The 12,586-nt window shown below is 44.5% G+C and overlaps 1 protein-coding gene across 1 annotated transcript in view; it reads left to right on the top strand.

Annotated features, from left to right (window-relative positions):
* gucy2ca (guanylate cyclase 2Ca) overlaps positions 1–4,329 on the top strand; it is a 33,382-nt gene extending 29,053 nt beyond the window's left edge. The window contains exons 25-27 of the mRNA XM_056287758.1: positions 717–811; positions 932–1,008; positions 1,360–4,329. Of these exons, the coding sequence (XP_056143733.1) occupies positions 717–811; positions 932–1,008; positions 1,360–1,567 (380 nt within the window). The 3' untranslated portion in view covers positions 1,568–4,329. The remainder of the gene's footprint in view (positions 1–716; positions 812–931; positions 1,009–1,359) is intronic.
* The last annotated feature ends 8,257 nt before the right edge of the window (positions 4,330–12,586 follow it).

The raw sequence follows: 12,586 nt of genomic DNA, 5'->3' as shown, positions 1-12,586 counted from the left end.
ATATAATGTTTAATTGCACATAGTATGTATAAAGTGCATATAAGCAATGAATACAAAAAAATTGCTCAGATGCAGGATACATAGTATATCCTTATCCATGTATTGTGTATCCTGCATCTGAGCAATTGTTTGTGTTGATTGCCTACATTTACTTATATGCATGTTCTATTTGAGCAAATTAACATAATTTTTCTGCCAAATCAAAGAAAGTTGAATCCGTTCTTTGATTTTCTTGCCTGGATTATTGACCATGCATAAAGACACAATTTTCTGCATTTAAGGGGCTTCCCAAATTCTCCTTTACTTGATATATTTTTGGCCTTTTGGAAGCCCTTTTTCCTCTTATCTGTTTATTAGTGGATAATTTGTCAGTTTTTCTATTTGACCAAGTGAGACACACAAAACTCGTCAGCACACACACAAAGTCATGCAAATGCACGTTTTAAGGAGGCCACAGTGCATTCTGACAACCCTGGAGAAGTCTTTATGGTCCAATACCTTGCTCAAGGGCAATTTGACAGTGAATCCACAGATGTAGATGTCATCCTACCATAGCATGCACATTAGTGGTAGATGTCATCTATGTTTTTTTTGCCCATTTTGGCATTCTGTATGCGAGAATGGGCAGTCAGCTCACTTTGAGAGGAGGGGGAAAGTGCTCTTGTCTCTAAGCACCAGAGTCCATTGAAAACCCTTTGTCAATGTCTCATCTCCAGCTTTGAGAATCCATGTCAGCCAGTCCACCATCAACATCCTGCAGAGGACAGACTGCCAGTTCGAGTATGAAGAGAGAGGCGAAACTTACTTGAAGGTAAGTAGGGTTTGATGTTACATTAAAGTGGTTTTTGCTGTTCATGCACTTAAGTTCATGCTAACTGTGTTCTACGTATATAGGGAGTGAATAACCATATTGTAATATACATGTCAACAGGGTAAAGGCAAAGAGATGACATACTGGTTAACTGGGGTGACAGGAGCAAAATATAACTTGCCAATGCCACCAACAGCGTAAGTACAATAATGCCCTTACATTAGGGACAACAATACTTTTTATGATTTACTGATGAGTGATGCCTCCAGCATGATAGTTCAGTAAATCACTGCGGGAGCATGACAGACAGTGTTAATTTATAAGGGCTGAATGGTACAGAAACTGTGTTGAGCCCCTCTCCTGAGATTATCTCCATTCACTGTTGGGGCCTCAGCATACATTTTTATCTTGTGTGTTTACTTCTACTTCACTTTTGTCAAAAATAAACGTAGGGATCTCCAAGGACTAGGACACATGCCTTATGTTTTCAGCATTACCATAAAAGAAGAATTCTTGACAGAAATATCTAATGTACATCTCTTTTGCAGTGAGAATTTCCAGCGGCTGCAGCAGGACCTGGCAGAGATGATTGTGGTGAGTCTGGAGAAACGCGGGACCAGGAGGGAAAGCTTTGAGAAGAGGAAGACCTTGTCCACCAGAGTCCGTCGGAGAGAGACCAACAGCAGTCTGCAGGGGGACGGCCAGCCGGAGTACTTCCATCTTGCAGTAACTGATGACCCAAGTACCTTCTTATGATCACTCTCATCTAGCACAGAGGTTGGAGAAGTGCCTGGTGTGTACAATATTGCTACAGATGTCGCCGCGAGAGAAGTTTTACCCTGCCTGGCGGTTTAATCCACATCTGTATATGAGGTTTTATCCACATATTTCATCTAAAGGGGTGGAGGAACAGTGTGGAAGAAATATGGCAGTCATGTAAAATGCACCACCTCTGTGATGACTACCTCTCATTATCTGCATCTGCTTGCATCCTAGTTGTCCACATTTCCCCATAAATCAATAGTTACACACCTTGTGGTCTAAATGACATAGTTTGCACTTGAAAGCATTCCCCTTCAGGAGGAAACACCTTCCTCCTGAAGAAACACCTTCCTCCTGAAGGTGGAACACCTTCACTGACTACCTAGAACAGACTTTTGCTTTACAGATAAATGTTGCAGTATTCACTAAAACCCCGTCGACATGAAGATTTAATCTTTTTGTTTTCTTACCACAGCAAATGAATAAAACACAATGACGCCACATCCTTGCATGTAATGGGAAGAGTTTTCAACAGGAAACTACCGTGGAGCTAGCTGTTGTTTTAAATCGTTATGCTTAATGCACACAAAATGCTGATTTTAGCAGTTTTGAGGTGCACTTACTCAGAAGACTTTTACTGCATTAGCCCTGTCTGCTGCATTCCTATCTATTCTTATCTTTTCCTCCCTAAGCCAAATGGTTGATTTTTATCAGTTTTTTACAATTTTATGTTTTTTTATTGTCTTCAAACATGATAATTATGGTGGGTGATTTCAACTTCAATGTTAATGACTCCTCTAAAGTTTTGGAATTTTTCCAAAATAATATAATAATTTAGTTCGATGCAACATGATTAAGGCCGTACCCATATCTGTTCCCACATGTGTTTGTGCCATGTATTAAACCTCCTTGATTAGAGGCTGGAGTAACTAAGATAGGAAGTGTATGTAATTAACTACCTGGTAGAATAGAAAACCCAGGAGTATTGGTGGTACCCGAGGATAGGGTTGAGAGCCATTGCCATGGATCACTTCATCATGACTGATAGGCTTAGACCGCGGACAGGTATCACTGTATCTGCATTTGATTGGTTCTCTTCCTATTGGCTTATTGGGAATTTTACGGTTTCTTTTGGCAGCCATGTCTCCCCGTGTGCTCCCTTAGCCTGTGGGGTGCCCCAGGGGTCCATTCTTGGGACCATATTATTTTTCTTTTATATGCATCCACTGGGGTCCATTCTTGGGACCATACTATTTTTCTTTTATATGCATCCATATGCTATCAGTAGCTTTGGCTGTATATTTTTTTTCATTGTTCTGCTGATGTTACACAACTTTACATGTCTGTTTAAACTAATGACTTGTAAATTCACCTTTTGAGTGTCTGGCTGCCATAAAAAAAACTGAATGGCTCACAACTTGCTTGAGTGAAACTCAGAACTGAGGTTTTAGTTAAAGGCAGAGGTGGGGGAATGAGTTCAAACAAATCTCAAAAGTGTATTTGCTCTACCCATTTACTAAGCCAGCTGATTTTGTTAACTGTTTCCTATGCCAAACTGAAGAGTGATGTTGATTAGAATCAGTGGGTTTATGCGGTTCGGACCTTTGACCTGTTTGACCTGGTTCTCCCACCTCTGGTTTAATGTGCTGATCATAAAGCAGAGTTGATCAGTCAAGGTCTCACCCCTTGGGCCACCCTTATATTAATATAAGAGCAATGAAAATTGTGTGATATTCTGGACCCTCATTTTAATTTGGACTGTCTTGTCAAATTATTAGTCTAGTCCTGATTTGTCAAAGTAATGTTTTCAAAATATGCTCCTTTGTGTCCCTTTGAGATCTAGAATAATGTATCCACACTTTTGTTGCTTTCAGCCTGGTTTATTTTAATCATCTTGTTTCACCTGTCTCACCAAAGCCACTATCAATTGGCTTCAACTAGTCCAAAATGCAGCTGCAAGGTTCTTGACGTGGACATGATGTAGGTCCTCCATCAGTCCTGTACTGTCTTTTCTGCATTAGCATAATGAGGCTAAACACGATCATATACCTATTTACATCTGTGACTTTTTTGCCCCTCTAAATTCTACAAGGTCACTTAGGTCCTCTAAAATCAAGGGCCATACTGTAGATACATTTTGGCCATACTGTACCTCATTCTAAGCTTAAATCTAGATGGGTCCGCACATTTACTGTTGTGGCTCCCAAACTCTGGAAGACTTCCCCCTGACATAAAGAACGTTGCAGATTTTTTGTGTGTCTTAAAACCCATCTTTGTACCTTGTCATTTCATTGAAGTTTTTCTGTTCATGCTTTTATTAGGTAGAAGTTGTATTTTATTATATTGTTATTATGTTTATTGTCTTTGTGAAGCACCTTGTAACTTTAGTTTTGAAGGTGCCATATAAATACAGATTTACTTAAATTACTTAATCACATAGATACCTTCTTTATGCTTCCTACAAACATCTTACAAAAGGGAACATACAGTATATTTTGGTACGAGAGTGTCCCCTGGTGTTATGTGGATGACCCACATGATGAATTTACCTCTAAGTGCAACCTACTAACTATTGGTGGCGTAATGTTGAAAATGACATGTAGAATATTCTATATTCTGACTTAAACATTGTTATGTTTATTTTTTCATAGATGTTCATTTCAAAATGCTTATTGTTTGAGAAAATGTGTCAAAATTATTTAGTGTGAATAGCTGTGTCTACTGTAATAGGCAGATCTAAATGCTTTTCAATTAAATATGTACACTACCGTTCAAAAGTTTGGGATCACATTGAAATGTCCATATTTTTGAAGGAAAAGCACTGTACTGTTCAATGAAGATAACTTTAAACTAGTCTTAACTTTAAAGAAATACACTCTATACATTGCTAATGTGGTAAATGACTATTCTAGCTGCAAATGTCTGGTTTTTGGTGCAATATCTACATAGGTGTATAGAGGCCCATTTCAAGCAACTATCACTCCAGTGTTCTAATGGTACAATGTGTTTGCTCATTGGCTCAGAAGGCTAATTGATGATTAGAAAACCCTTGTGCAATCATGTTCACACATCCGAAAACAGTTTAGCTCGTTACAGAAGCTACAAAACTGACCTTCCTTTGAGCAGATTGAGTTTCTGGAGCATCACATTTGTGGGGTCAATTAAACGCTCAAAATGGCCAGAAAAAGAGAACTTTCATCTGAAACTCGACAGTCTATTCTTGTTCTTAGAAATGAAGGCTATTCCATGCGAGAAATTGCTAAGAAATTGAAGATTTCCTACACCGGTGTGTACTACTCCCTTCAGAGGACAGCACAAACAGGCTCTAACCAGAGTAGAAAAAGAAGTGGGAGGCCGCGTTGCACAACTGAGCAAGAAGATAAGTACATTAGAGTCTCTAGTTTGAGAAACAGACGTCTCACAGGTCCCCAACTGGCATCTTCATTAAATAGTACCCGCAAAACACCAGTGTCAACATCTACAGTGAAGAGGCGGCTGCGGGATTCTGGGCTTCAGGGCAGAGTGGCAAAGAAAAAGCCATATCTGAGACTGACCAATAAAAGAAAAAGATTAAGATGGGCAAAAGAACACAGACATTGGACAGAGGAAGACTGGAAAAAAGTGTTGTGGACGGATGAATCCAAGTTTGAGGTGTTTGGATCACAAAGAAGAACGTTTGTGAGACGCAGAACAAATGAAAAGATGCTGGAAGAATGCCTGACGCCATCTGTTAAGCATGGTGGAGGTAATGTGATGGTCTGGGGTTGCTTTGGTGCTGGTAAGGTGGGAGATTTGTACAGGGTAAAAGGGATTCTGAATAAGGAAGGCTATCACTCCATTTTGCAACGCCATGCCATACCCAGTGGACAGCGCTTGATTGGAGCCAATTTCATCCTACAACAGGACAATGACGCTAAACACACCTCCAAATTGTGCAAGAACTATTTGGAGCAGAAGCAGGCAGCTGGTATTCTATCGGTAATGGAGTGGCCAGCGCAGTCACCAGATCTGAACCCCATTGAGCTGTTGTGGGAGCAGCTTGACCATATGGTACGCAAGAGGTGCCCATCCAACCAATCCAACTTGTGGGAGCTGCTTCTGGAAGCGTGGGGTGCAATTTCTCCAGATTACCTCAACAAATTAACAGCTAGAATGCCAAAGGTCTGCAATGCTGTAATTGCTGCAAATGGAGGATTCTTTGACGAAAGCAAAGTTTGATGTAAAAAAAATCTTATTTCAAATACAAATCATTATTTCTAACCTTGTCAATGTCTTGACTCTATTTTCTATTCATTTCACAACATATGGTGGTGAATAAGTGTGACTTTTCATGGAAAACACAAAATTGTTTGGGTGATCCCAAACTTTTGAACGGTAGTGTAAGATCAGAGAACATTACTCCTTCTTACCAAAACTAAGCTATTTGTCTTTCTTTATCCTACCAATCTTCATAAACATACTGATATTTCCATGTATGATAGGTAACGAGAGATCAGAATGTTTGTAAACAAAGAGCGCCAAGCTACTTCCGGGTGGATTCTAGTAGCTGGGTAGTACCTAGTAGCTAACGTACATAACGGTTAGATAGCACTAGTTGAACAGACGAATTATTTTTCAAAATGCCGAAATCGTGCTGGTGTGGGGCTGCAATGCCAAATGTACCCCGGCAAACAAGTTTTTAGGCTTTTCCCGTTTTCCATCAGATAAATCTAAATCTACCCAGGGAAGTCTGTGGGTACAGAGGGTAAAACGGACGAAGAGCACTGCTAACGTTACAAAGTTAGTGAAATTGCCAGGAGGACTTGTTTGTGCCGGACTGGGAGGAGGATGGAAACCATCCATTCATGACCGGCTTTGTGGGAGACATTTTATTACAGGTAAAAATGAACATTGTTGCCGTTGTGTAGTGGGAGATTGTGTATCCGTTTCACCCGCTAGCTAACGTTAACTACATTTTACATCAGTCAAAGTAACGTAAATCCCCGATCGCGACATTACTAATGAAAACAACATATATTATCGTTCACGAAACACCCAGCTTTCTATAGCCAGGCCTACTACTTTATTTTTGTTTCAACAGAATTATTAATTAATTAGTTGCGAACACTTCCTTACCTTCTCATTCAGCTAGGCGATCCAAAAATGTCCAAAATGTCCGTTAGGAGCAAAACGTCCAGAGGTGGACAAATGTCTCGAGACGGGACATAGGTGTTGTGACTTCTCTTATGTACACTATTGTAGTGTTACTATTCGTGGGTCACTAACTTAATCACTATTATATATAAGTACACGGAGACGAGGATGCGGCACAAGTCTGATCTTTACTGACGGAGACATCACACACCACTAGGCTCGACCAGTGTATTACAGAACTCAGTAGTGGTGACAGTCCAACACAATCGAGCACCGAGTGCTCGATCCAATACACCACATCCCTCTTTTCCAACTGAGATGTGGCCTACTCATCAGTTGCTTCAACAGTAGACCCTTTACCGAACCATTAACACTATGGCATTAACACTTAACAAGTCTTTTCTACTTGCATACTTCAATGATTAATACAGCATTTTTTTTAAATGACAGATGACTCTGATTAAACAACATAAACCATTTCCTTTTCACATTCTGGTGGTTAGCATGTAAACATTTTGAACATTCAGCAATCTTGCAACATTTCAGGTTAAACACACCTTGTACTCTTTGTTTCACCTTCTTTTTTCTTTTTTTTTTAAATAAACACTTGAATGATCACACAAAAGAACCCTGAGGTTAGTCATTGTATCTGGCAGGGCGCCTAACTGCTCTGCTGCACTTTGTGTAGCATGTGGGTGTACTGCCTGTAGTCACCGGAGGAGGGTCGTGTGGTGGCAGGTCATGTGGTGGTGAGTCGACTGGCACAGGCGCTTGTGAGGGTGAGGGTTGTACCTCTGGGTCAAAATGTTCCTCACTGTCCGTGTCTCTGAATAGGCTCGGATGTATCTTCCTCAGATGTCGCCTGTTCCTTCTTTGCATCCTCCCAGCCGGTGTCTGCACAGTGTAGGACCGTGGTTCATCTTGCTGTCGGATGACAACGGCAGGCTCCCAGCCGCGCCGCGTTTGCAGGTGTACGGTGTCTCCTGGGGTCCACACTGGCAGGGGCTTTGCACACTGGTCGTAACGTTGTTTTTGGCGGAACTGCAGGTTCCGGATCTTGCTGTGAATGTGCTGTGGGACTGATTGTGTCAGCACAGCACTGGAGCACGGAAGTGTGCTTCGTAGAACTCTCTCCATCAACATTTGTGCAGGTGATATGTCCAGTCCTGTCACCGGTGTGTTCCTCAGTGACAGCAGCACCAGATGTGGGTCAGTGCCGGTCTGCATTACCTTCTTCAGTGCATGTTTCACTGTCTTTATGGCTCTCTCAGCCATGCCATTTGAAGAGGGAAAACCTGGGCTGGAGTGTGTGAGCTTGAACTCCCATGAAGCTGCAAATGACTTCATCTCATAGCTGGCAAATGGGACATGGTCACTCACTATCTCCCTAGGAATCCCGTGTCTGGCAAACACAGACTTCATCTTCTGGATTACTGTGTATGCTGTTTTGTCAGATATGTTGAGCACTTCAGGATATTTGGTTAGATAATCAACTAACAACAGGTATGACTGACCGTGTAGCTCAAAGATGTCAGCTCCGACTTTCATCCATGGCAGTTCTGGGACCTGATGCGGCATAAGTGGCTCAGCCTGCTGTTTGGGCTGTAGCTGCTGGCATTGCACGCACTTTTCCACCATTGCCTCTATATCTCGTGCCATGCCAGGCCAGTAGAGAGACTTTCTTGCTCTGGCTTTTGTGCGCTGCACTCCTTGGTGTGCAAGATGCAGCTTCTCCAAAATCGTGCTCCTGAAGCTCTGGGGTATCATGATTTTGTCTCCGACCAAGACAATGTCATCTTCCATGCTTATAATGTCCTTTACTGCCCAGTAGGCGTGTAGTTTTCTGTCCAAACTTTTCTTTTTCATGGGCCAGCCTTTCTTGTGTTTCTCACACACAGCTTGCAGCACGCTATCTGCTGCCGTTGCTTTCTTTAATTGGCTGAGTGTTTCCTCGCTCAAGGCATCTGTGGCATCCAAGGCATACACAACTCTCTCATCACAAGGGTTTTCATCAATATGGTCACCTTCTCTGCTAGCTGTAGCGCGTGAAAGTTTGTCGGCAATGTACATGTGCTTGCCTGGTGTGTATGTTACACTCAGATCATACCGCCGCAGTTGTAAAAGCATACCTTGCAGCCGCGCAGGTGCTTTGCTCAGCGGCTTGCGCATGATGACCTCCAGAGGCTTATGATCGGACTGGACAGTTACTGGTCTGCCGTAGACATACTGGTGGAATCTCTTAGCAGCAAACACTATAGCGAGCAACTCTTTCTCTATCTGTGCGTACCTCTTTTCTGTGTCGGTGAGCGCTCGTGAGGCATAGCACACTGGGCGGTCGTCCTGCATCAGACAGGCTCCCAGTCCATCCTTTGAGGAGTCTGCTTGTAGAGTGAGAGGCTGCTTGTGATCGTAGTATCTCAGCACAGGGGCTTGTGTGAGGATGGTCTTTAGTGCCTTTAGCGCTGAGCTGTGGTGCGGGCACCATTGCCACGCTACATCCTTCTTGAGCAGCTGTCTGAGGGGTGCCGTGAGTGAGGCTTCGTTTGGTATGTATTGCGCTAGGAATTTTGTCATTCCCAGCAGACGTTGGAGACTTTTTTTGTCTTCCGGGGTTGGCATGTCGACAATCGCTTTGATCTTTGTGTCGTCAGCTCTCTGTCCTGCTGCCGTGATGACGTGTCCCATGTACTTTACAGTATCAACTTTAAACTGGATCTTGTCCCTGTTAAATTTCACATGTGCGGTCTTGGCTCTCTCCATTACTTTCTGTAGGATTTCATCGTGTTCCCGCTCTGATGACGCTGCGATGATCATGTCGTCTGCTATAATGTACACACCTGGGATATCGCCGAAGGTCTCACAGTTTTTTTGTTGAAACACTTCGCTGGCCGATTTGATCCCGAATGGGAGTCTGAGGAAGCGGAACCGGCCCCACGGCGTGTTGAAGGTGCATAGCTTAGACGACGGCTCATCTAGCTTGATCTGCCAGTATCCATCCTTTTCATCTAGGATGGAGAAGATGGATTTTCCTGTTAGCCTGCTGCGCACGTCTTCCGGTGTAGGAATGGAGTAGTGTTGACGCTTGACTGCCTCATTCAGGTTGCAAGGATCCAAACATACCCTTAGCGCACCATTTTTTTTCTTTGTGGCAACAAGACTGTTCACCCATTCTGTAGGTTCATTGACAGGAGTTATGACTTTCCTGTTCTGCAAGTCTGTGAGTGTCTCTCTTAGTGAGTCCATGATGGAGAGTGGTACGTTCCTGCACGCGTGAATCACAGGCATGACGCTGGGGTCAATGTGTATGTGATGAACTCCAGGAAATTCGCCTAATCCTGTGAAGACCTCCGCATACCTCTGCAGCAGCTCCTCTTTGGCGGCCGGAGGTTTTGCTGTTGTGGGGACTCCACTGCAAGCGCCTCGACTCTTCTCACCAGCTGCAGCTCTTCACACGCATCTCCACCCAGGATTGGCTTGTCAGCTCGGCTAGACACATGGAAGTCCAATATAGCCGTATGCTTAGATGTGCGGCAATCTAGAGATGCAACACCATCTGAGGGTAGTCGTGCACCACCAAAAGCAATCAGCACAGTCTTTGTGGGCCGTAACTGAACGGGACCTGGTAGCTGCCGGAATATGCGCATAGGAAGCACATTTGCATCGGCGCCTGTGTCCAACTTGAAGTTAATTGCTACGCCTCTGACCGTGGCTGTTTCACGCCATACAGTGCCTTTAGCTTGGTGGGCTGCTTTGTTTTTGTATTTTCCAATCATGCCTATATATAAGGAATCAATTTCACTTTCTAGATTATGCACTGTCTTTGTCTTGTAATTGCCGCTTTTTTCAGTGCTTGATTTACACACCTTGGAAAAATGATTGTTCTTACCACATTTGTGGCACACTGCACCATAAGCTGGGCATTGACGGGGCTCATGTTTATTTCCACACTTGTGGCAGAGAGTTGTTGCTACATGCCTCTAGCTGCTCGTTTTGTTCTTGTTCCTGCTGCCCGTGCGCGTTTGCCCTGTTGCTTTCTTCAATGCCTCCACTGAGGCGTCTTGGACAACATGTGACGTCTGCATCGCTTGTATTTGTGACTTAGCGAGCTCGGCTGATCTACATATCTCTACGGCCCCGCGCAAAGTAAGCTCATTATCACGTAACAGTCTTTCTTTCAAACGGGCATCATTTATGCTGAACACTAATTTATCCCTTATCATGTCATCTTCATGTCTGCCAACTCACAGTCTTTGCTCTTCTGGCGCAGCTCTGTGATGAATCTGTCCACCGATATTCCTGCTGACATCGTGTGCGACCAGAATTGATGGCGTTCGAACACGACGTTCTTCCGAGGGCTGCAGCAGTCCTTGAAGGCTTTCAGAACGTCCTCCATCGATTCGTCATCTCCTTCTGGGATGACGGTGAGTGTGTTATACACTTCCAGCGCCTCCTCGCCGATGGTGTGAAGCAGAATGGCTATTTTAACCGTCTCTTCCTTATCCAACGCACCTGAAGCGGTCATGTACAGCTGGAAACGCTGTTCCCATCTTCTCCAGTTTTCTGCGACATTCCCGGTAAGTATCAGCGGTGGTGGCGGCTTGAACTGTTCCATATTTGTGCTCAGGCTAGCACGTGTTAGCTAGCTGCCTCAACTACCAGCGAACTCGTTGAAGTACCGCCCTCGAATTATACCGTAACTCCGTCTTCTGACACCATGTTGTGACTTCTCTTATGTACACTATTGTAGTGTTACTATTCGTGGGTTACTAACTTAATCACTATTATATATAAGTACACGGAGACGAGGATGCGGCACAAGTCTGATCTTTACTGACGGAGACATCACACACTACTAGGCTCGACCAGTGTATTACAGAACTCAGTAGTGGTGACAGTCCAACACAATCGAGCACCGAGTGCTCGATCCAATACACCACAATAGGCATATTATGCCTCGAGACCGGTTTAAGCTGAATGTCCCTATTGTATTTAGAAATCACGTCAGGACACAGCGCTGTCGCTCGACACAACCGCTACGTTGCATTCTTTATTTAGACTGACACAGCATCACAGGCAGACCCGATCAAACAACCCAGAGCCCGCAGGCATCACCAATCGAACCCAGCACAATAGAACAGCACCAAATCAAATGCAGCACTGTCGATGTGTGCAGACATAACATCCCCCCCCCCCGGCAGGATTTCAAACATGAAAGGTTGACACAAAGTCCTCTAGGTGGCCAGGGCGTAAACGTGTGCGAACAGGTCGCGGGGCGGCCTGAGGCTGGGCAGGCCGAGGTGGGGAGGGAGAAGGCAGGGGAAGCTGAGGCTCAGGAATGTCTGGGGCCCGTGTAGGAGCTGCATGAAGCCCCGGGGCGTCTCGCCATGCTGAGGGAATGGCTAAGGTTGTGTCACCAGCTGTGTGTGGTGGAGCTGACACCTTCCGTAGACGACTGGAGTGCCACCAAGTGCCATCGCTGAGGAGGTAAGTGGCTGGGCCCAGCTGACGGATGACTTGGAGAGGAGAGGACCAGTATGAAGCCATTTTATTGTCCCTGTGGGTCCTGCGGACCCTGACCCAGTCTGACACATTGATGTCTGGCACCCTGGTTCGTTTTGACTGGTCAAACCGTTGCTTCATCCGTGTCTGTGACGAGTGACTGAGGCTCTGACCCCAGAGGGAGGTGCCTGGGGTGTGGAGGGGCGAAGCCTGTCAAGGGGCATGCACAGTTCCCGGCCTAGCATGAGAGAGGCTGGGGAGGCGCCTGTGGTCGAGTGCTGTGTGGCCCGATAGTGCAGCAGAGTGTGACGGATGGCCTGCGTGAAAGAGCACCCTTGGGCCATGTGTGCTCTGAGGCCGTTCTTCAGTGACTGGTGAAAA

This window comes from Lampris incognitus, chromosome 10 (assembly GCF_029633865.1).
Source record: "Lampris incognitus isolate fLamInc1 chromosome 10, fLamInc1.hap2, whole genome shotgun sequence".
Classification (NCBI taxonomy): domain Eukaryota; kingdom Metazoa; phylum Chordata; class Actinopteri; order Lampriformes; family Lampridae; genus Lampris; species Lampris incognitus.
Note: the sequence above shows the minus strand (reverse complement) of the source record. Positions and strands in the feature narration are given on the sequence as shown.